This window comes from Fringilla coelebs, assembly GCF_963513975.1.
Source record: "Fringilla coelebs genome assembly, chromosome: 26".
NCBI lineage: Eukaryota > Metazoa > Chordata > Aves > Passeriformes > Fringillidae > Fringilla > Fringilla coelebs.
Window position 1 is genome coordinate 3,340,650 of NC_140052.1, and position 23,204 is coordinate 3,363,853.

Consider the following 23,204-nt stretch of genomic DNA (forward strand, 5'->3'; position numbering starts at 1 on the left):
GTGCGAGCCGAGCCGGGCCGGGACAGCGCTGCCCCGGTCCCGGTCCCCATCCCCGTCCCGATCCCGGTCCTGGTCCTGGTCCTGGTCCTGATCCGGATCGCGGTTCTGATCCTGATCCCGCTTCCGGTACCGGTCCCTGTCCCGATCCCGATCCCGATCCGGGTCCCTGTCCTGATCCCGGTCCCTGTCCCGATCCCGATCCTGATCCTGATCCCTATCCGGGTCCCTGTCCCGATCCCGATCCCGATCCCGATCCCGGTCCCGGTCCCTGTCCCGGTCCCGGTCCCGGTCCCGATCCCGATCCCGATCCCGATCCCTATCCCGCTTCCGGTACCGGTCCCTATCCCGGTCCCGGTTCCGATCCCGGCCCCGATCCCGATCCCTATCCGGGTCCCTGTCCTGATCCTGGTCCCGATCCCCATCCCGGTCCCTGTCCCGGTCCCGATCCCCATCCCGATCCTCATCCCGATCCCGGTCCCGGTCCCCGTCTGGATCCCGATCCCCATCCCGGTCCCGATCCCCATCCCGATCCCCATCCCGATCCCGGTCCCCGTCTGGATCCCGGTTCCCATCCCGGTCCCGGTCCCGGTCCCGGCGCGATGTGAGCGCTCCCGCACCATGTCCCGGCAGCGAGGTACGGGGGGGGCTCCGAAGGGATGCGAGGCTGGGGGGCACCAACCCAAAATCGGGGGGAAAAGGGGGTTCAGACCTGGGGGGGCTGAGGGGGGGCTGAGGGGGGGAGCCCCCGCGGGTGCGGCTGGCGTGGGGGGCCCGTGGGGGCGGGGAAGGGAAAAGGGGGTTCGGGAAAAGAGGAGGGGGTGAAAAGGGGGGGTGGGAGGCGCGGGGGGGGGAGCTGGAGGGGAAGGAGGGACGGGGTGTCCCCCCCCGACATTGGGGTGCCGTGGCAGGGGTGGGGGGGACACAGCGCCCCTTCCAGCGCCCTCCCAGGGGCAATTTGGGGGTGCAGCAGCCGCGGGGGGAGCGTCCCCACCCTGCAGCCGTGGCCTGGAGCCTCCGCACATGACGAGTCACGCTGTGGCCGCGAGCAGCTCCCGCAGCCTCCTCTGAGTCATCCCGCGCTGGGCCCGAGCCACCCCCGGGGTGCCCCGGGTCACCTCCACACCCCCGCACCCCCCGGACGGATAAAACCCCAAAAGGCAGCCCCGAATCGCCGCCCGCGCTGGCATCACCCGGGCACCGCGCGTTCCCATGGCATCCCCGGGCCGCCCCGTCCTTCCTCCTCCTCCTCCTCCCGCGAGGATGAGGATGAGGGCAGGAGGATGAAGGAGCTTTGCTAGGAGACGCTCTGTGTGTGTTTGGGGGGCGTTTTCCTCCCGCCCTGGAGACCGAGGCAGATGTTTTCCATCCCGGCCGCTTTCCCTTGGCACGGCGGCCGGCAGCGGGCACCGGGCCAGGGCTCGGGGCAGCCCCTGCCCGTCCTGCACCGGCTGCGGGCACGGCTTGGCACGGCCGGGCACGGATCGCTGCCCCGGCGAGGGCACCGCGGCCGGGGGGAGCGCGGGGGGGGCGCAGCCAGGGCAAAAGGGTGAATGGACGGAGATGTCATTGCGCAGGAATTCGGCCTGGGCGGGGGAGAGCAGAAAGGGAGGGAGGGGAAGAGCCAGGCCCGCTGGCCAGGGGGGACAGTCCCCGTGTGCCCCACACCGCCCGCGGGTCCCTTCAGCCAGCCCCTGCCCCAGCCCCCGCCGCTTTTCCCGCAGGGAGCTCTTCCCCCCCTTCCCTTCCCCGGTTTCCAGGGAAATCCAGATGTTTGGGCCCGGCTCCGGCGTTGCTCAGCCGGACTCAGCGCTGCCAGATGTTTCCTCTCCCCCCGGGCTGGGTGTGTGCTCCCCGTCCGGGGACCCCCGTGCCAGCACCTCCGGGGGAGGGGAGGGGGCTCCACCCGCCCCCTGCAACACGCCTGGCATGGGGGGCTCCTGCTCCCGCCTTTTTGGGGTGCCACCGCCCTTTTGGGGTGCACTGCATCCCTGCTGACCCGGAGAAATGTGAGATTCCGAGATTTGGGGGTCGCGGTCACCGGGGGCATTGCAGAGGAGCATCGGCTGGTGGTGGCTTCACTGGGACTGTCCCCTTGCAGCTGGGAGGTGGCAGAGGGACTGGAGTCAGGATGGGCTGGGGACAGCTGGCACCTGTGCCAGGCCGTGCTGGGCTCTGGGATGCGCGATCCCAGCTGGGAGCGGCGAGCGGAGCCCGGAGCGGGGCTGGAAGGAGCCCGGGGGGAGCCGGGCAGCGACCCCGGGGCACCGAGGGACATCTGCCCGCTGCCGTGGTGGCACCTGGAGGTGCCCAGGGCGGGGCGGCCCTGCGGGAGCGGGGAGAGGGGACAGACCGAGGGTGCTCCTGGTCCTGCTCTGCAGCACCTGCGCGGACCCCAGACTGTCCCCACCGGGGTTAGAGGGACCTGTCCCCGTGCCCGGAGTCTCTCGGGACACCGCGGGGTGGCGGCGGTGCTGGCCCGGCCCTCCCGCTGTCCCCGCACAAAGCAGCTCCTTGTCCCTCTGTCCAGCTCCTTGTCCCTCTGTCCTTCCCCGCGTGGCAGCGCCGGGGTCCCCGTCCCGACCCCTGTCCCTGCCCTCGGTGGGTGAATGGCCGGCATTCCAGCCTTCATCAGCTGCTCCAGCCTGCCGGGGCTCCTCTTCCTCTTCCTCATCTTCCTCCTCATCCTCCTCCTCCTCCGCACGTGCAGGAGCAGCAGCAGCGCAGCCCCCGGCCCCGGCTGCCCCGGTGCAACCGGGAACAAACCGGCTCTGTCAGGGCAACAGAGGAGCCTTCATCCCCGCAGGGCCCCCTCCTCATCCTCCCCCGATCCCCCCGCGCCCGTCAATGGCCGGATTGTGCCCGCCCGGGGCAGGTGCCGCAGCAGGGCAGGGCTGGTGGGACCGAGCACGTACCCCCCATGGAATCAGGGACACCCCACGGCATCGGGGACACCCCATGGAATCGGGGACACCCCATGGAATCGGGGACCCCCCATGGAATCGGGGACACCCCACGGCATCGGGGACACCCCCATGGCATCGGGGACACCTCATGGTATCGGGGACACCCCACGGCATCGGGGACACCCCCATAGCATCGGGGACCCCCCCATGGCATCGGGGACACCTCATGGTATCGGGGATACCCCATAGCATCGGGGACACCCCCATAGCATCGGGTACATCCCATAGCATCGGGGACACCCCCATGGAATTGGGGACACCCCACTGTATCGGGGACACCCCATGGCATCGTGGACATCCCATAGCATCGGGGACATCCCATGACATCGGGGAGCCCCCCATAGCATCGGGGACCCCTCACGGCGTCGGGGACCCCCCGGCCCTGCCCAGCGCGGGGGTCAGGGATGCGCCCCCGTGCCCAGGCGGTGCTGCTGAGGGCGCGGTGGCACGTCGCTGTCCCTGTCCCCGTGCCCAGGCGGTGCTGCTGAGGGCGCGGTGGCACGTCGCTGTCCCTGTCCCCTGCAGACCTGGACAAGCTGCTGTCGGACCTGCGCTCCTTCCTGCTCATCCTGGACCGCGAGAGCCTCAGCGCCGCGGCTCGGGCCAAGAAAAGATCGGTGTCCGAGCTGCTGGGCCGCCTCCAGGGCCCGTGTGAGTGCGGGGCTGGGGGCGGGGGGAGCCCCCGGCCGGTGCCCGGTGGGCGGCGGGGCCGGCGCGGGAGCGGGGCCGTGACCCGGCGCTGCCCCCGCAGCAGAGGATGCAGAGTACATGATCATGCGCTGCCTCTCGCCCTCCCCGGGGCCCCCGCAGGGCCGGACCAGCCCCAGTGAGTCCCACCCCCCATCTCCTCCTCCACGCGTGCTTTGGGGGGTCCCCGGCCCCTCAGCACTCCGGCACGGCGCTGCCGGTGCTGCTGCTGCTTTTCCCCGCAGGCTCCGGGAGCGCGGATGCGGCGGGAGGCAGAGCCCGCCCGGGCGGCGCCCCGAGCCCGCACGGAGCGGTGAGAGGGGGCACCGAGGGGCTGGGGGGGCTCAGGGGGGTGGGAAAGGGGCACGGCCATGCCAGGGATGGCACCGCTGGCCAACCTTGCTGGCACCGGAAGGGTTTTTGGTGCCCACCCGCCTCCGGCAGTGACTTGGGGACCCTGCGAGGTTCCCCGGGGGGCAGCGTCTTTGGAACGCCCCTTGTACCCCCAGAACGAGGAGCCGCGCGTCCCCCCGGCCCCCGCGGCCGATGACTCCTACGAGGACGCCGAACCCCCCGGGCACGGCAGAACCGGTGAGGTCTCCCCGCGCCCCCTCCCCAGCGCCCCCCGCCCCCCCCAACCCTGACCCCATCCCGGCTCCCAGGCGGTGGCGACAGCGACAGCAGCCACTACGAGTCGTACGGAGAGGAGGAAGAGGAGGAGGAGGAGGAGGGGGTGACGGACCGGGCCCACTACCTGCGCTGGCCATCGGCCCCCAGCGCCGAGGCCGAGCCCCCCGGGCGCCCCGAGCCGCAGCTCTGCGGCTTCCTCTGGAGGAAGCGCTGGCTCGGGCAGTGGGCCAAGCAGCTCTTCATCGTCCGGGAGCACGTGCTGCTGGTGAGGGGCTGCGAAGGACGATGGCTGAAGGGATGGAGGGGGCTCCGAGCCCCCCCCGGCCCCTCCGTGCCCCCCTGAGCCCGCTGTGCCCCTCACGCAGTGCTTCAGGTGCGCCGCTGACCTGCAGCCGGTGCTGGAGCTGGACCTGCGCGGCTGCCGCGTCACCTACAAGGACAAGCGGGGCAAGAAGATGCCGCACGCCCTGAAGGTGACAGGGACGGCAGGAGAGGTGCTGGTCATCGGCTTCCAGAGCCGGCAGCAGGCTGAGGACTGGAGGAAGGTTTGGAGGTGTTGCAGCCGGGCAGGAGCGGGGTGGGCAGGGGGAAATGGGGGCACGGCCCTGCTCCGGTGCTCCCGGGGCGGCTGGGGATGATCCGGTGTGTCCCCGGTTCCCTTCTCGGGGTTGTGCGGAGCGTTTTTAGCGGGGAGCCGGAGCGGGGGGTGCAGCGCTGCCCGTTTCCCTCGGCAGGTGATCGAGGAGGTGAGCAGCGACGCCCCGAGCGGGCTGGCGGCCCTCAGCGTCCCTGCGTCGCCTTCCTCGAGGCTCAGCAGGGTGAGTTTGTCCCCCGGGGAACCCAGGAACGGGAACGGCTCAGGAATGCACCCCGAGCCCATATCCTGGGCTCCTTCTGGGGAGGGCACCGGGGCGCAGGGCGCTGAGACCCCGCCGAGTTGGGTTCTCAGCCTGCCTCACCCCAGCTCGGCAAGGAGGAAGAGGAGGATGAGAACCGCTCCCGGCGGAGCCCTGCCCGCAGCCCGCGGCCCGGAGAGGACGCCAAAGGAGGTGAGGGCAGCGCGGGGCCGGGGTTCGGGGGGTGCCGCCGCCCGTGCCCGCTGACCGGGCTGCCCGCAGGGTTCCTGGCCGTGCGGCTGCGCGGGCGCTGGCAGCGCCTGTGGTGCGCGGTCCGGCACGGAGCCCTGCGCATGTTCCCGGAGCCCGGCGCTGCCCAGCGCCCCGTCTGCGCCCTGCGCCTGGACGGCTGCGAGGTGTCCCCCGGGGCGGCCGCCGGCTCCCCCCAAAACCTCCGGATCCGCATCGCCCAGCGCGGCCGGGAGCTCGCCCTGCTGCAGGTGAGGAACCACCAGGGGACCCTCCTGTCCCTGCCCGGGGCACCCCCTGAACCCGGACCCTGTCTAGAGGGTACCCCGTGAGCCCGGACCCTGTCTAGGGGGTGCCCCCTGAGCCCGGACCCTGTCTAGGGGGTGCCCCCTGAGCCCGGACCCTGTCTAGGGAGGCACCCCCTGGGTCCAGACCCTGTCTAGGGGGGTACCCCCTGAACCCGGACCCTGCCAGGAGCACCCCCTGAGCCCGGACCCTGCCCTGGCAGACACCCCTGAGCCCAGATCCTGTCTAGGGGGGTACCCCCTGAGCCCGGACCCTGTCTAGGGGAGCACCCCCTGAGCCCGGACCCTGTCTAGGGGAGCACCCCCTGAGCCCAGACCCTGTCTAGGGGAGCACCCCCTGAGCCCAGACCCTGTCTAGGGGAGCACCCCCTGAGCCCAGACCCTGCCCGGGGGTGCCCCCTGAGCCCGGACCCTGCCCGGGGGTGCCCCCTGAGCCCAGACCCTGCCCGGGGGTGCCCCCTGAGCCCGGACCCTGCCCTGGCAGACACCCCTGAGCCCAGACCCTGCCCGGGGGTGCCCCCTGAGCCCAGACCCTGCCCCACCCCAGGCCCGTTCGGACGAGGAAAGGGAAGCGTGGCTGAAGACCCTGCAGGCCAGGGGAGGAGTGGAGCCAAAGAAGGGTGACGGGCCCCCCCCGAGACCCCCCCGGCCGAGCAGCCGCCCCGCTGCCGGGTAAGGACTTTGGGACCCCCGGCCCGCCCGCTCCGGTGGGCTGTGGGAGGTAACGCGATCCCTGTGCCCGCAGGGGGCTGCTGCTGCGCCGTGTCCCCACCCCCAACGCCTACATGGACGACCCCTTCGGGCAGCCCCCCGCCTGCTGAGACCCCCAAACATCTCTACTCCAACGCGGAGCGGCTGCAGCAGCTGGTAACACCTGCTGGGGCTCTCTGCCCCCCACTCGCGCCCCTCAGCGTGGGGGGCTCCACTCCCACCGTCCCCTTGCCCACGGGCTTCTCCCGGGCTTCCTTCCGCAGCAGCAGAGCCTGGACCGGGGCAGCGCAGGGGCCGCGCCCGCGACCCGCGTCTGCCCTGCCCGCCTGTGCCAGCAGCCACGGCCCGGGCGGTGCCCGGCCCGCGCAGGCAGGTGAGAGGGGCGCGGTGCCCACCCGGGGGGCGCCCGGGGGGTCCCCACCTTCCCGCGGGCTGGCGTGGGAGCTGGGGTTTCTCCATGAGAGCTGGGATTTCTGTGTCCTTCCCCTGTTCTTCCTCCCCAGCGTTCGTCTTCCCTTCCTCCTGATCCTCACTCTTCCCTTCCTTCCCACCACCCTTCCCCTGCCCTTCCTCCTCATCCTCTCTCCTCCTCCCTTCCTCCTGATCACCTTTTCTCTTCCCTGTCTCCTCAGAGTCCCTCCTCTGCTCTGTCCCCTGAGCATCCTTCCCTGCTCTTCCTCCTGACCCTCCCTCCTCTTCCCTTCCTTCCCACCATCCTTTCTCTTCCCTTCCTCCCGATCATCCTCTCTTCCCTTCCTCCTCATTATTCGGGATTGTTCCCTCAGCATTTCCCCGCTGCTTTATGGTGCACCTCAATAATTTTCATTTTGGAGCATTTTCACTGGGGACGGGAGTTTGGGAACTGTGAGGTGGTCACAGGGCTTGGGGTTTGGGTTTTTTTGGGGGGAAAATCGGCTTTTGGGGAGTGGGGGGGGGGGGGAATAATTGGCCTTTCTCTTCTCTTCTCTTCTCTTCTCTTCTCTTCTCTTCTCTTCTCTTCTCTTCTCTTCTCTTCTCTTCTCTTCTCTTCTCTTCTCTTCTCTTCTCTTCTCTTCTCTTCTCTTCTCTTCTCTTCTCTTCTCTTCTCTTCTCTTCTCTTCTCTTCTCTTCTCTTCTCTTCTCTTCCTCCTGATCCTCCCTCCTCTTCCCTTCCTTCCCACCATCCTTTCTCCTCTCCTCTCCTCTCCTCTCCTCTCCTCTCCTCTCCTCTCCTCTCCTCTCCTCTCCTCTCCTCTCCTCTCCTCTCCTCTCCTCTCCTCTCCTCTCCTCTCCTCTCCTCTCCTCTCCTCTCCTCTCCTCTCCTCTCCTCTCCTCTCCTCTCCTCTCCTCTCCTCTCCTCTCCTCTCCTCTCCTCTCCTCTCCTCTCCTCTCCTCTCCTCTCCTCTCCTCTCCTCTCCTCTCCTCTCCTCTCCTCTCCTCTCCTCTCCTCTCCTCTCCTCTCCTCTCCTCTCCTCTCCTCTCCTCTCCTCTCCTCTCCCTCTCTTCCTCTTCCTCTTTCTTTTTCTTTTTCTCTTCCTCCTGATCTTCCCTTGTCTTCCTTTCCTCCTGGTGACCCTTTCTCTTCCTCTGGACCTTCCCTCCTCTTTCCTTCCTCCTGACGCTCCCTCCTCTTCCCTCCCTCCTGATCCCCCTTTCCCTTCCCTCCCTCCCCACCATCTCCTGCCCTCCCTCCTGACCCTGCCTCCTCTTCCCTTCCTCCAGCAGCCCCAGGGGCTCTCCGTGCCCGGCCTGCCAGTGCCCAGCTGCCCCAGGACAGCCCCAGCCCACCGGGCCGGGCTCGCTCCCGCTCCCAGCACACCCTGACCCTGCCCCCGAGGAGGGGCACGCCAGGAGGGCTCGATGTCCTCGGTAGGAGCGCTCTGGGGGTGGTGTGATCTCTTCCAGACAGGTTTTGTGAGCTCTCAGAGAAATATTTCACACCCAAAATAGCGTAAAATCAGCGAGATGGCTTCTGTAGTAGTGTTGGAAATGGAGAAGTTTTAATGGAAGGCAAAATAACAAAGCTCTTTACAGGGAAAACCCAAACTGAGGGCAAAAAGCTCTTGCTCCTGGTAAAACACCCTGCAAAAACCATCAGTGCTTTTGTTCTTTTCTTTTCCTAGCAAATTGCTTAAGCTAGACTTTTGTCCAATTAGCTATGCTTGAGTTTGAACTCAAGTCCCCAAAGTCCTGTAAAGTGTCTTTTTGCCCAATTAAAGAGAAAAACTTCTGAGCTTTTTTTCCCTTTTTGAAAAGACAAAAGATAATTTAATCACTCCGTTGTGGCATTCACATTCTCTGAAAAAACCCCTTCGCCCAGAATTTTTCTCCTGGGAAGCTGAGAAGCCTCAAAGAAAAGGAAAACAATAATTATCTCATTTGCTTCTCCTGTGTTTTGCTGCTTTGGAATGTGTTTGGAGATTGTTCACCCACAGGGATTGTTTCACTGCATTCTGCTGGGAGTTGTTTTCACTCTTTGGCTGTGTCAGACTCTGGAGAGGGTCATGGGTTTTCATTATAATCTTTTTAGCATTCAGCATATTTTCTGTATTCTTTAATTAGTATAGTATTTTTAATATAATCCAGCATCATAAAATAACAAGAACATGGAGTCAGATGCATCAATCCTGCCTTTGTTGGGGCATTTCCCAGCAAATCCCAAATTCTGTCAACAGAGAGCACATCCCTGCACTCTGGGGCAGGGCACTGCCCACTGTGGGGTCAGGCAATGGGGTCAGGCACTGCCCACTCTGGGCTGGGCAATGTCCACTCTGGGTTTGGGCACTGCCCACTCTGGGTCAGGCACTGCCCACTCTGGGTCAGGCAATGGGGTCAGGCAATGCCCACTCTGGGGTCAGGCACTGCCCACTCTGGGTTTGGGCAATGCCCACTCTGGCCTGGACACTGCCCACTCCTGGCCGGGCACTGCCCACTCTGGGTCAGGCAATGCCCACTCTGGGTCAGGCAATGCCCACTGTGGGGTCAGTCAATCCACTCTGGGGTCAGGCACTGTCCACTCCAGGCTGAGCTCTGCCCACTCTGGGCTGGGCACTGCCCACTCCGGGTCAGGCACTGCCCACTCTGGGGTCAGGCACTGTCCACTCTGGCCTGGGCAATGCCCACTCTGGGCCGGACACTGCCCACTCTGGGGTCAGGCACTGTCCACTCTGGGCTGGGCAATGCCCACTCTGGGCTGGGCACTGCCCACTCCGGGCTGGGCACTGCCCACTCTGGGGTCAGGCAATGTCCACTCCAGCCTGGGCACTGTCCACTCTGGGTTTGGGCAATGCCCACTCTGGGGTCAGGCACTGCCCACTCTGCGTCAGGCAATGTCCACTCTGGGTTTGGGCACTGTGCACTCCAGGCTGGGCACTGCCCACTCTGGGGTCAGGCACTGCCCACTCTGGACTGGACACTGCCCACTCTGGGGTCAGGCACTGCCCACTCTGGACTGGACACTGCCCACTCTGGGGTCAGGCACTGCCCACTCTGGGCTGGACACTGCCCACTCTGGGTTTGAGCAATGCCCACTCTGGGCTGGACACTGCCCACTCTGGGGTCAAGCACTGCCCACTCTGGGGTCAGGCACTGCCCACTCTGGGGTCAAGCACTGCCCACTCCTGGCCGGAGCCGCCGGCGTGGCCGGGGGTGCCCGGCCCTGGCAGCGCTCCCTCTGTCCTTGCAGGGAGCAGAGCCTTTCCCAAGCTGGAGGAGAAGGTGGGGCAGCTGGAGAGGGGCGTGAAGGGCAGGCTGAAGGCCGGCTCCGAGATGAACCTGCTGGCCCTGGGGAAGTCGCTGAAGGGTCACATCGCTGCCACCGCCAGCTCGGCTGGCTCCGAGGTGCGGGACACCGCCGCGGGCGGGGTTTGAATTGCAGGGATCCCCTGGATTCCAGGCGGGGCGGGGTTTGGAGGGCTCCTCTCAGCCTCTCGCCGCTGTTTTTCCCGCAGGGATCGTTCCTCAGGCCGCTGCTGAAGCGCACCACCTCGGCCAGGAGCGCCCTGAGGCCGCCGCCCTCCCCGGTGGTGGCGGGGAAGGGAAATGTGATGAGGAAGACCAAGGTAAGCCCGGGATGCGGGGGAACGGGAGGGTGTCTCGGTTTGGCAAGCCAGGTGTGTGCTAAGGAAGGCAGGAGCCTCCCCTGAAATGGGAAATGTAAATCCCCCCTCCCCACAAATTGCTGTAAATTTTAAATTAAGGGGCTCTCAGGCAAAAATTTAGTGTCATGACACAAAGCAGAGACCACAAGCAGCCTCAGTTGGCAACTCTTTATTCTTGAACATGGCTGATCTTCTACACACTTTCCAGTTGTTCATGCTTCTTCTGCTTGAACTGTTGGTCACAACAAATCAACATAATTCTACTAGTGAAAACGATGGTGACTTAACTAACTTTCTAAAAATGCTTCGTCCAGCTGCAAAGGTCTTATCTTCAATTCCTCACTTCTCTTGATCTCAGTAGTGACAGCCTTGGAGACAGCTCCTTACCAGCTTCTTCTTGCTTCTTCTCGCTCCTTCAGCTGACAGGCCTGCTGTCAGCCCCTTCCACAATATGGGAGCAGAAATAACAGTTCTTTATTAGGGAAGAAAAGGATAAAATGAACAATGCAGTGAACCAAACCAACCCTGGCAGAGCCAGAGCACAGCCTGACACCCTGTGGGTCAGGGTGCTGCAGCAGGGCCATTGGAATTGTGGCTCAGCCCTCCTGCAGGGCCAGGGGTGGTTCTGCTGGAGCAGGGATCCTGGAGCAGGGGGCAGAATCCTCTGGAGATCCAGGGGCAGAGGCAGCTGCTGCTCCTCTGGGAATGCAGGGGAGAAGCCGTGCTGTAGTGGAATAATTACCAATATATCCAGGTGGGGCTTGTCCGGGCTTGTCTGGCCTCTGCTGCTCGGCCGAAGGGCGGCACCTGTGGTGTGCTCACCTCGGAGACACCTCTGGCTGGGGGAGGCTGCAGCTGGCCCTAGGGACAGGCCCAGACAGGCAGAGCTCTGGTTTTACCTCTGTGCAGATGCTTTAAGGCAAGGTGAAGGACAAAGGAGTGGATTCTGCTAGAGAGTTCGATCCAGAGTTTTATTCTGACCCACGAGTCTCTGAGTCCTGTAACAGCTCTGACAGAATCCTGAACCGAGTGGCTGCTGGCTCTTTAAACCCCTGGGAGAAGAGGAGGGAAGGGGCAGGGATCCAGCAGGTGCAGGGCAGGCAGGTCTCAGGTGCAAGGGACACCTGGGTGGGCCCATGACCCCCGGGGATGCAGAGCATCCTTTGAACTCTGCCAATCCCTCGATGCCCCTCTGGAATGCCAGGACTGACAGACAGCACCCAGCAGGGGTCAGGGAGGGGAGAAAGGAGAGGGGATTGGCACCTGGGGAAGGACAGGGACACCTGAGACAAACTGTGACATCGCACTGCTACAGCGCTGGTGTTCCAGAATCTCCAGATTCTATCCGGGTAGGAATGCTTGGCTCCTCCCCCTGGGCTCACATCTCCCAATGGGATGCTGCAGCTCTTATCAGCCCTGCAGGGACATTCAGTGGCCTCTTATCAGCAGGTGTCCCCTCCATGCAGGGACATACAATGGCCTCTTATCAGCAGGTGTCCCCCGGAGGGAGGAGTGGGTGTGGAAGAGATAAGGAAAACTGAGCAGGAGCCAGCTGCCCTGCAGATGGGGAACAGAACACAATCTGCTCGGCAGTGCAGAACAGAAGGGTTTAGGGGATCCTACAGAACAGGGAATGAGGGATTGAGGAAAGGTGATTGGCACCTGGGGAAGGACAGGGACACCTGAGACAAACTGTGACATCGCACTGCTACAGCGCTGATGTTCCAAATCTCCAGATTCTATCCGGGTAGGAATGCTCGGCTCCTCCCCCTGGGCTCACATCTCCCAATGGGATGCTGCAGCTCTTATCAGCCCTGCAGGGACATTCAATGGCCTCTTATCAGCAGGTGTGCCCCGGAGGGAGGAGTGGGTGTGGAAGAGATAAGGAACACTGCCCCTGATCAGGAGCCAGCTGCCCTGCAGATGGGGAACAGAACACAATCTGCTCGGCAGTGCAGAACAGAAGGATTTAGGGGATCCTACAGAACAGGGAATGAGGGATTGAGGAGAGGTGATTGGCACCTGGGGGAGGACCGGGACACCTGAGACAAACTGTGACATCGCACTGCTACAGCGCTGATGTTCCAGAATCTCCAGATTCTATCCGGGTAGGAATGCTTGGCTCCTCCCCCTGGGCTCACATCTCCCAATGGGATGCTGCAGCTCTTATCAGCCATGCAGGGACATTCAATGGCCTCTTATCAGCAGGTGTCCCCCGGAGGGAGGAGTGGGTGTGGAAGAGATAAGGAAAACTGAACAGGAGCCAGCTGCCCTGCAGATGGAGAACAGAACACAATCTGCTTGGCAGTGCAGGACAGAAGGGTTTAGGGGATCCTACAGAGCAGGGAATGAGGGATTGACCCCCCCCACACCCCAATTTGATTTGTCCAGGAGTGGGAGATGAAATCTGCGATGTGAGCACCACGGAGTCTCCCAGAGAACGTCGGGCTGCGCGTGGATCGTGCAGGACCAGCCTGGGCTCAGCCTGGAATTCGACTTTTATCCGCCAGTATCAGCGCTACCACTACGCACATCTATTTTTGTATCCAGATATATCCATACACACATATCAGCTCCCCACCCCCCCAGGGGCTCTCCTGCCTCCCCCTGCTGCATCCCCACCCCTCCCAGCACCTCCTTTTTGGGGGGCACAACTCCACGAGCTGCTGGCTCTGTCCCCAGAGCCCCAGGACCCCGAATTTCCAGGGGTGGGTGTGGGTAAACCCCGGGGGACGCAGATTTATTTGGGAGGGATCCAATTGTCCATTCCCTGGAGTCAGCGGGACCCGGGCTGGGCCCTGGGTGCTTTTCCAACAGCTGTGCTTGTCAGGGCTTGGTTTTAATTGGAGAAATGTTATTTTTTTTTTAGAGAATTAAAAAAAAAATGTCATAAAACTTGGGGTTTATGGGAAAGGGTGAGCTGGGAAGAAGGGGGGCGTCCTTGTCCTTATCCTGGTGTGCGAGGGCTCCATCCTGGTGAAGGGGTTTGTGGGGTCAGTCCTGATCCCAGGGAAGGAGTTTGGGGGTTCATCCCCATCCTGGTGAAGGGGTTTGTGGGATCAGTCCTGACCTCAGGAAAGGAGTTTGTGGGGTCAGTCCTGATCCTGGTGCAAGGAGTTTGTGGGGTCAGTCCCAATCCCCGTGAAGGGGTTTGTGGGGTCAGTCCCGACCCCAAGGAAGGAGTTTGGGGGTTCATCCCCATCCTGGTGAAGGAGTTTGTGGGGTCAGTCCCAATCCCCGTGAAGGGGTTTGTGGGGTCAGTCCCGACCTCAAGGAAGGAGTTTGGGGGTTCATCCCCATCCTGGTGAAGAGTTTGTGGGGTCAATCCCAATCCCCGTGAAGGGGTTTGTGGGGTCAGTCCTGATCCCAAAAAAAGAGTTTGTGGGGGTATCCTGAATCTGGTGCAAGGAGTTTGTGGGGTCAGTCCCAATCCCCGTGAAGGGGTTTGTGGGGTCAGTCCTGACCCCAAAAAAAGAGTTTGTGGGGGTATCCTGAATCTGGTGCCAGGAGTTTGTGGGGTTCATCCCCATCTTGGTGAAGGGGTTTGTGGGGTCAGTCCTGATCCCGTGAAGGAGTTTGTGGGGTCAGTCCCAATCCCAAGGAAGCAGTTTTTGAGGGGTATCCTGATCCCGGTGAAGGGGTTTCCGGGGTCAATCCCGATCCCCTGAAGGGATTTGTGGGGTCCACCTGGGCTGGGGGGATGCCCCCCTCCCCGGTGTGTGGGGGTTTGTTCCCATCCAGGTGTGTGGGTCCGTCCCCATCCAGAACTGCCCGCGGAGCAATTTTAGGGCTGAGGCACCTTCCCAACCTCTCGGTCCTCCGCCCTTCTCGCTCCCACCCCGCCCCATCCCGCCGGGAGCGGCAGCGGAGCCGCCGGGGGCGGGACCGGGCGGGACCGGGGGCGGGGCCGGGGATGGCGGGGCCGGAGCGGGGTCGGGACCGGGGCCGGTTCCGGTCCCGGGGGTCCCAGCCATGCTCAGCCGGCTGGGAGCGCTGCTGCAGCAGGCGGTGGAGACGGTGAGCGGGGCCGGGGGGGACGCGGGAGGAACGCGACGGGAACCGGGACCGGGACCGGGACCGGGACCGGGACCGGGGGATTCCGTGCCCCCCTGACCCCGATCCCGGTGCGAGCAGCGGGAGCCCAGCGTGGACCTGCTGGAAGCCTTCACCGAGCACTGGACCGGCATCACCGGCTATTACCTGGAGGCCACAGGTGAGTGGGGTGCGGGGGAGGGTCCCGGTGCCCCCGGCTTGGGGTGCTTTTGTCCCAGGATGGGGTTTGTGTTTCCCGGGATGGAGTTCTTTTTCCCCGGGAGGGGGTCTCGGGTGGGAATAAAGTCCTTGTGGTGTGGGAACAGAGTTGTCGTGTCCTAGGAGAGGTCCTAAAATAGGGTGTCCTAAAAACGGGGATAAGGTTTCTGTGCCCACGGCGGGGGCGGCGGAGGGGTCGCAGTGCTCTAAGAGGGGACCCCATTCCCTGGGACACGATCCCAAATCCTGGGAAGGGACCGGGAGAGCTCTTTGGAGAGCGTCCCTGTGTCCTAAAACGGGATCCCCGGTCTGGGAATGATACCTGTGCCCTGGAGCAGGGTCAGGGACACGTCCCGGGACAGGACCCCGTGTCCTGCGACAAATCCCTGCACCCTGCGGTGGGACCCCGTGCCCTGGCACAGGACCCCGGTGCGCCGTGGCTGCCCTGGCACGTGTGGACCGGCCCCGGGACGCCTTTCCCAAAGCCCGGCAGGATTCACCCCTGCGGGGGTCTCTGCCCTGCCCAGCCGCGCCCCCCGGCAGCGCGGTGGGGTCGGCACGGACACTTTGGGGTGGCTGGGGACACTCCCGGCACAGGCGGGGACACGTCCCTCCGGGAGCCCCGGGAGCGCTGGAACAGCGCCGGGTGAGATCCGGCCCCGGGTTCCCCGGCGGATCTCGGTCCCGGTTCTGCCCGGGGGTCTCCGGTGCCCACCGGGGGAACGGAACGGGCAGCGGCGGGAGGAGCGGGATGTCCGGCAGCGTCCTAGGCCGGAGCGGAAGCGGCTGTTCCATCCTGACATTGCCATCTAGCGTCGCTCCCGCTCCGGAGGAGCAGGATTTAGGGATGGCACGGATCAGGGAAAACCCCTGGCAGGACCCCGCTGGCACGGCTGGCGCCTCACCGGGGCGTCCCTCCCGCTGCTGTGCCCGGGGGGCCCCGCCACAGCCCCCAATCCTTGAATGCGTGAACACCTGGATCCCTGAATCTCTGAATCCGTGAATCTCCAAATCCCCAGATCCCTGAACCCCCAAATCCCCGAATCCCAATCCCCAAATCCCAGATCCCTGAACCCCCGATCCCCAAATCCCCGAACCCCCAATTCCCTGATCCCCAATCCCCGAATCCCTGATCCCCAAATCCCTGATCATCAGTCCCTGATCCCCAATCCCTGAATCCCTGATCCTCAAACCCCCAATCCCTGAATCCCTGATCTTCAATCCCTGATCCCCTGTCCCTGAACCCCCAAATCCCTGATCCCCGAACCCCCAATCCCCAATCCCTGATCCCCCAACCCCCAATATCCAAATCCCTGATCCCCAATCCCCGAATCCCTGATCCCCAAATCCCTGATCCCTGAACCCCCAGTCCCTAATCCCCAATCCGCAAACCCTCAATCCCCAGTCCCTGATCCCCAAACCCCCAATCCCAGAATCCCTGATCCCCAAATCCCTGATCCCCAATCACCAATCCCTGATCCCCAATCCCTGATCCCCAAATCCCTGATCCCCAAACCCCCAATCCCCAATCCCTGATCCCCGAACCCCCAGTCCCAGAATCTCTGATCCCCAATCCCTGATCCTCGAACCCCCAATCCCCAATCCTTGATCTCCAATCCCCCAATCCCCAATCCCTGATCCCCAATCCCCCATCCCTGATCCCGAACCCCCAATCCCCGCAGACGAGAGCGTTCCGGCGCGGCAGACGGACATCCCGTGGCGCCTGCGGCAGATGTTGGACATCCTGGTGCACGAGGAGCGGCAGCGCCCGCCGGGGGACGCGGGGCCGTGCCTGGAGTTCCTGCTGCAGCACAAACTGCTGGAGACCCTGGGCACGCTGGGGAAGGCGGAGGTGAGCCAGGGAATCGGGAGAATCCCTCGGGAGAGCCCGAACCCGCAGCCTGTCCCAGCCGCTTCACCTGGTGCCCTGCAGTAATCTGAATTTTGGAGCATTTTTTCCAGAAAAAGGGGAGTTTGGGAAGTGGGAGGCGGTCGCAGGACTTGGGGTTTGGTTTTTTTTGGGAAAATTGGCTTTTTTGTTGGGGGGATAGTTGGCCTTTTTGGGGAAAATTGGGGTTTTGTGAGGCTTTTTTGGGAGGGTTTTGAGGGTCTCAAGATCCTGAGATCCTTTCTGGGAGCCTGCACCTCAGCACATCCCTGCTTGTACAGGAAAGGTTTTTAAAAAATATCTGTCATACCGATATTTTTAAAATAAAACCAGATATTTAAAAAATAAAAATAAAAGCATCTGCTACTAGGCTTTACAGGATGAGGTGCCAGGTGTGGAAAAAAAAGTAAATTTTGGCCAAAGATATAATAAATATAATGGCTCTGCTGTCATTTTCCTGCTAATAATAGCAACAAGGCCCCTAGAAATAGATTTTTATTCAAATAGAGGTGGAAACACGCTGGTCCTTTCACACCCAGGAGGATTTGGGGTTTTGGGGTGCTGGGAAATAATCCCCCAGATTTTTTTACTCAGAGAATTGAGTTAACTCCTCATTGTTAAATGTTGTATTTGCCCCGATGAAGGGAGGAATGATGAATCTGAGTCCATGTTCTCAGAAGGCTGATTTAATATTTTATGATAATATATTACATTAAAGAATGCTATTCTAAACTATACTAAAGAAAATAAAAAAATAATAAAAATGTGGGGGATCATTTTCCAGCACCCCAAATCCTCCTGGGTGTGAAAGGACCAGCGTGTTTCCACCTCAATTTGAATAAAAATCTATTTCTGGGTTCCTTGTTGCTATTATTAGCAGGAAAAGGGCAGCAGAGCCATGATATTTGTAATTTGTAATTTTAATTATACATATTTTTTATTATGTAAAATAATAAAATATTAAAAAATATAAAACTATAAAAATAATAAAAATAGTAAAAAATAAAATAAATATAATTGTAATTTGCACAGAGCTCCAAATATAATTTGGCCAATATTTACTTTTTTTTCCCACACCTGGCACCTCATCCTGCAAAGCCAAGTAGCAGATGCTTTTATTTTTATTTTTTAACTATCTGCGTGCCAGACTCTGGAAAGAGTCTCAGCACAGCTTGGCCTTGATTGGCTGAAGAGTCAAAAATAATTCACAGCAGAATGCAATGAAACAATGACCTGGGGGTGAACAATCCCCACATTCCAAAGCAGCAAAACACAGGAGAAGCAAATGAGACCAGAATTGGTTTCATTTTTCTCTGAGGCTTCTCAGCTGCCCAGGAGGAAAACCCTGGGGGAAGGGATTTTTGTGGAGAATGTGAAGGGAGTTGGAGGGATAGTTTGGGGTGATTTGGGGCAGTTTCAGGCTGACTGCTGTCCCCGTGTCCCCTGTGCCAGTACCCCCCCGGGATGAGGCAGCAGGTCCTGCTCTTCTTCACCCGCCTGCTGGGGCGGCTCCAGCACCCGCTCCTGCACTACCTCAACGTGCACCGGCCCGTGCAGGTGAGGTGCCACCTGTCCCCGGGGGGGGGACACCCGCAGGGGACACCCCCAGCACCCCCACATCCCCACCCCTGCTCCCCAGAAGCTGCTCCAGCTCAGCGGGGACCGCCTGGGCTCCGGCACCGAGAAGGAGGAGGTGCAGTTCGCCGCCGTGCTCTGCTCCAAGATCCAGCAGGATCCCAGCCTGCTGCCCTACATCCTGGAGGTGGGGCGGTGTGGGGTGCCCAGTTGGGGTTTGGGCTCCCCCAGTTGGGGTTTTGGACCCCCCCTTTGCGGCCTCCTCCCTGCCACGGGGTGAGGAGGAGGAAGGTGGTGGCTGCAGCGCTTTGCTGCTCCTCTTCCTCTCCAGGGAAAAAGAATCCTGAACGGGAGGAGAGCCCCAGAGAGCACCAGGGCAGAGGGTCTGGAGCATCCCTCAGGCACTGCTGCCACCTCCACCCCCAGGGAGGAGCATCTGGAGCATCCCCCAGGCACTGCTGCCACTTCCACCCCCAAGGCAGAGGGTTTGGAGCATCCCCCGGGCACCTGTGCCAGCTTCACGCCCAGGGAGGAGTGTTTGGAGCATCCCCTGGGCATCTCTGCCAGCTCCACCTTCAGAGCAGAGGGTTTGGAGCATCCCCCAGGCACTGCTGCCACCTCCACCCCCAGGGAGGAGCATCTGGAGCATCCCTTGGGCACCTGTGCCAGCTCCACACCCAGGTCAGAGGGTCTGGAGCATCCCCTGAGCATCTCTGCCACCTCCATGGCAAAGGGTTTGGAGCATCCCTCAGGCACCTCTGCCACCTCCACCCCGAGGGAGAAGCGTCTGGAGCATCCCTCGGGCATCTCTGCCACCTCCATGGCAAAGAGTTTGGAGCATCCCCCAGGCACCTCTGCCAGTTCCACACCCAGGGAGGAGCGCCTGCAGCATCCCCCGGGCACCTCTGCCGGCTCCGTGCCCAGGGCAGAGGGTTTGGAGCATCCCTCAGGCACCTCTGCCACCTCCACCCCGAGGGCAGAGCACCTGGAGCATCCCCCGGCCAGCCGCCCTCCAGCCCAGCCCTCCCTGCCACGCAGGGACAGCAACCTCGTCACCTGCCTGGTGGCACTGTGCCGCAGCAAGGTACGCCCTCAGGGGTGGCACCTCGGGGCCGGCAGGCACTGCCAGGCGTGTGGCCACCCCCGTGCCCTCCTCCTCTTCCTCGCAGAAGAGCCGGGTGGCGCTGAAGGCTCGGGAGAACCTGCTGCTGCTGGCGGGGCTGTCCCAGGAGGCCGCTGCCACCTGCCTGGTGCGGGGCAGTGCCCTGTGCCAGCTGCTCGTGGGTCACCTCTGCCACCTCTACGGCGCCGTGCCCGCCGGCACCGACCCCGCCGACGTCCTCGCCATGGGCAGGGCCAGCTGGAGGTGAGGGGACGCCGGGATGGGCGTGCCGGGTGCCGGCCGGGCGGTGTCACAGCCCCGCGTTGTTCCCCTTGCCGTGCAGGTCGCAGGGGGATGGCGCTGGGGACGGGGGTTTCCCGGGGAAGGAGAGCCTGGCTGAGTTCCTGGGCTGGCTGGATTTCCTGGATGAGCTGGTGCTGGGCGCCCACCCGGTGAGAGCCACGGGATTGCTTCGTCTGGGCATCGATTTGGGCCTGATCCCCTCCTTGTCACTGAGTGCCACCTCCGGGGATGGCGACTCCGCCGCTTCCCTGGCAGCCCCATTCCAACATCCAGTCACCTTCCTGTGGAGAAACTCTTGCTAACCCAACCCTCACCTCCCGGGGTGTAATTTAAGGCTGTGTTATGTCCTGTGGGGGGGTCCCCACTCTCAGCCCCTCCTTCCCCCCCAGCTCGTGGCCGATGCTGTCAGCGAGGCCGTGGAGGAGAAGTTCTTCCAGGGAATCCTGCAGCCGCAGCTCCTGCAGATGTGAGTGACCCCAGCAGGGCGTTCTGCTCCTCAGGACCCCCTTGGAACCAGGAGTGGGGTTCCCCTTTTTCTATCCCAATCCCAGCTGGGGCTTTCTGCTCCTCAGGACCCCCTTGGGAGTTCCCCTTTTCCCTGGACAACCACCCTGACCCCAGCTGGGGCGTTCTGCTCCTCAGGACCCCCTTGGAGCCAGGAGGAGAGGGGGGGGTTCCCCTTTTCCCACCCCAACCCCAGCTGGGTGTTCTGCTCCTCAGGACCCCCTTGGAGCCAGAAATGGGGGGTTCCCCCTTTTCCCAGGACAAACACCCTGACTCCAGCTGGGGCTTTCTGCTCCTCAGAGCCAGGAGTGGGGGTTCCCCCTTTTCCCTGGACAAACACCCCAATCCCAGCTGGGGATTGATGTTCCTCAGAGCCTGGGCTTGGGGTTCCCCTTTTTCCCTGGACAACCACCCCGACCCCAGCTGGGGTGTTCTGCTCCTCAGGACCCCCTCAGAGCCCAGAGTGGGGGTTCCCCCTTTTCCCTGGTTAACCACCCCGATCCCAGCTGGGGCTTGGTGTTCCTCAGAGCCTGGGCTTGGGGTTCCCCTTTTTCCCTGGACAACCACCCTGACCCCAGCTGGGGTGTTCTGCTCCTCAGGACCCCCTGGGAGCCAGGAGTGGGGGGTTCCCCTTTTTCCATCCCAACCCCAGCAGGGTGTTCTGCTCCTCAGGACCCCCTCAGAGCCAGGAATGGGGGTTCCCCCTTTTCCCTGGCCAAACACCCCCTCCCACCCCCCAGGTCCGAGCTGGCCGTGCTGGGCGCCACGGCCGTGCTGACGGGCACGGTGCGGCAGCTCCGCTCTCCTGCCCTGCTCCACCGCCTCGTCCTCTTCCTGCTGGGACCCCACCGGCACCCCGAGACCCCCGGGGACGCCCCCCACCCGCTGCGGGCGCAGCTCATCGACCGCTGCGACCACCTGTGCGACGAGGTGAGCTCACCTGGGCTGGCAGGGCTGGCAGGGTGGGTGGGTGGGTGGGCAGCGGTGCCAGGGGGTCTCACCCCGCTGGCTGTGCCCAGATCAGCCTGGCCAGCCTGCGGCTCTTCGAGGAGCTGCTGAGGAAGCCCCACGAGCACGTGGCTCACAACCTGGTGCTGCGCAACCTGGAGGGCAGGGCTTACCTGCAGCGCGGCCCCGAGGAGCGCGGGCCCCCCGAGACGGACCCCGAGGAGGACGGGCTGTGAGTGAGGGGGGGCTGGGGCAGGGCTGGGGGGGCGCCCCCCACCCACCGCCCACCCCCCTCACGCTGAGCCCGCACAGGGAGCTGGAGGAGGATCCCTATTTCACCGACGGATTCCCAGACAGCTTCGGAGCGACAAAAAATCCCTCCCCGGCATCGGCCCCGTCGGGGAAGGGGCAAGTGAGCGAGGTGGTCAGCAGGTAGGGCTTGGAGGGGCTGGGCTGCAGTGGGGGGGCTGCATCCCCCTCCCCATCCTCTCCCCCCTCTCTTCCAGCTTCCTGTGCCTGGTCCCCGAGGAGGCCAAGACCTCGTCGTGCATGGAGGAGGGCGGATACGACACCTACGTGCACGATGCCCTGGCCATGGTGGGTGCCTGGGGGTGTCCCCAGCCCCAGCTGGGGGCTGTCCCCACCCCTGGCTCTCACCTGCTGTCCCCCCCGGGCAGGTGCAGGCGTGCCGTGCCAGCGCGGCCCCGTGGGGGTGGCCCTCGTCCCCCCGGCCCCTGGACTCCTGTCACTGCTGTCACCCCGGAGTGGCTTTTTACGAGGGACACTTCCTCAAGGTGCTGTTCGACCGGATGAGCCGGATCCTGGATCAGGTACCAGGGGCACACCTGGGGGCCCACCAGGATCCCCCCAAAGTGGCCAAAAGCATCAGCTTTGCTTGGTGGGGCTCAGAACGAGGGGGTGTGGGGGGGTCACCCCCACACCAGGTCCTGAGCACCCCCCCCATCCCAGCCCTACAGCCTGAACCTGCAGGTGACCTCGGTGCTGTCCCAGCTGGCCGCCTTCCCCCACCCCCACCTCCACGAGTACCTGCTGGACCCCTACCTCAGCCTGGCCCCCGGCTGCCGCTCGCTCTTCTCCGTCCTCGTCAGGGTAATGTCACCCACGGGGCCGTGGGGACGCGGGGACACCCCCTGGCCGGCAGGTGACTCTCTCCTCCCTCCCCAGGTGATCGGGGAGCTGATGCAGCGGCTCCAGCGCGTGCCCCACTCCAGGGCCAAGCTGCTCCTGGTGCGCCAGCAGCTCCTGGGGCTGGTGCCAGGAGAGCAGTGAGTCCCTCAAAACGCCCTTTTGGGGAGGGGTTGTACCCCACAGACCCCCCCCCAACCATCGCTGGTGTCCCCCCGCAGGATGGATCACGCGGTGCTGTTCCAGGGCGTGGTGGTGCTGGAGGAGTTCTGCAAGGAGCTGGCTGCCATCGCCCTGGTCAAGGGGACACCCGAGGGGCCACCCTGAGCCCCTCCCCGAGCTCCCCTCTTGGGTGGTGGCCGCTGGGGTGGCCCCGCCCGCCTTCCGGTGGCCCTGCAGGAGCCAGGAGTGGCCGTGGCTCCAACCTCGCAGGAGGATGAGGAGGCGCCGAGTCCTTCGTTGTCGCCGCGGCCAGCCCCGAGGTGTCGCCACGTCCCCGCGCTGGGTGCGGGGCCGTGGCTGCTGTGGCTCCTCCTGGGTGGCGGTTCCTGCTCCCCCCGAGGCTCCAGCAGGGAATTTTTAGGCAATAATGGGGTGTGTAGGACAGAGCTCCCCCCCAGCTCAGCTGCAAGGACTCGGTTGTCCCCTGCCCTGGCTCTGTGGCAGGGGGAGTGTGACATGTGTGACATGTCTGTGTGTGTGTGTGTGACACGTGTGTGTGCTCTGGTGGGGGACTGTCCCCCCCAGACCCCGCAAAGCCCCTCCCCAGGGTGATGGGACTCTGCTCCAATAAAGCTGTGACTCAGCACCACCTCCTGTGCCCATTCCCAAACACCCCAAAACTCCACTCTGCATTTTCCCCCAAACCCACTGCCCATTTTCCCCCAAACACCCCAAAACCCCACTCTGCATTTTCCCCCAAACCCACTGCCCATTTCCCCCAAACACCCCAAAATCCCACCCCCTATTTTCCCCCAGACACCCCCAAACCCCATTTCCCCCCATACCCCACCCAAGCCCGCACACA

General features: G+C 63.3%; 2 protein-coding genes across 3 annotated transcripts; both read left to right on the plus strand.

Moving 5' to 3' along the window:
- The first annotated feature begins 529 nt into the window (after positions 1–529).
- Positions 530–13,018, plus strand: LOC311163085 (actin filament-associated protein 1-like 2). Its single transcript, XM_084221791.1, is given in 19 exon segments — positions 530–634; positions 3,489–3,614; positions 3,715–3,789; positions 3,896–3,963; positions 4,160–4,241; positions 4,313–4,545; positions 4,646–4,825; positions 5,015–5,098; positions 5,245–5,329; positions 5,399–5,616; positions 6,218–6,342; positions 6,416–6,476; positions 6,478–6,537; positions 6,645–6,662; positions 6,664–6,754; positions 8,083–8,229; positions 10,046–10,200; positions 10,311–10,421; positions 12,852–13,018. Coding segments are annotated over 19 exon segments (1,962 nt in total). The 5' UTR covers positions 530–618; the 3' UTR covers positions 12,879–13,018.
- A 1,362-nt stretch (positions 13,019–14,380) lies between these two features.
- On the plus strand, positions 14,381–22,988 carry FHIP2B (FHF complex subunit HOOK interacting protein 2B). 2 transcript variants are annotated; one of them, XM_084221894.1, is made up of 17 exons: positions 14,381–14,477; positions 14,595–14,673; positions 16,394–16,563; positions 18,052–18,156; positions 18,239–18,361; positions 18,506–19,258; positions 19,344–19,540; positions 19,620–19,728; positions 19,969–20,045; positions 20,824–21,013; positions 21,103–21,263; positions 21,344–21,463; positions 21,538–21,628; positions 21,709–21,861; positions 22,001–22,141; positions 22,217–22,317; positions 22,399–22,988. In XM_084221894.1, the coding sequence occupies exons 1-17, from the start codon at positions 14,433–14,435 to the stop codon at positions 22,502–22,504; spliced, it is 2,721 nt and encodes a 906-aa protein (XP_084078020.1). In that variant the 5' UTR covers positions 14,381–14,432; the 3' UTR covers positions 22,505–22,988. The 2 variants fall into 2 exon arrangements, with proteins under 2 accessions (XP_084078020.1, XP_084078021.1); XM_084221895.1 differs by having other exon boundaries at positions 18,242–18,361.
- Positions 22,989–23,204: the final 216 nt, after the last annotated feature.

What these genes read in the sequence shown, in the direction of transcription:
- FHIP2B (XM_084221894.1), top strand. Translation starts at nt 14,433, where the DNA reads ATGCTCAGCCGGCTGGGAGCGCTGCTGCAGCAGGCGGTGGAGACG. An exon ending in ATGGGCAGGGCCAGCTGGAG is followed by an intron (nt 19,541 to 19,619) that starts GTGAGGGGACGC and finishes CTTGCCGTGCAG; the next exon opens with GTCGCAGGGGGATGGCGCTG. An exon ending in CAGCCGCAGCTCCTGCAGAT is followed by an intron (nt 20,046 to 20,823) that starts GTGAGTGACCCC and finishes CCCACCCCCCAG; the next exon opens with GTCCGAGCTGGCCGTGCTGG.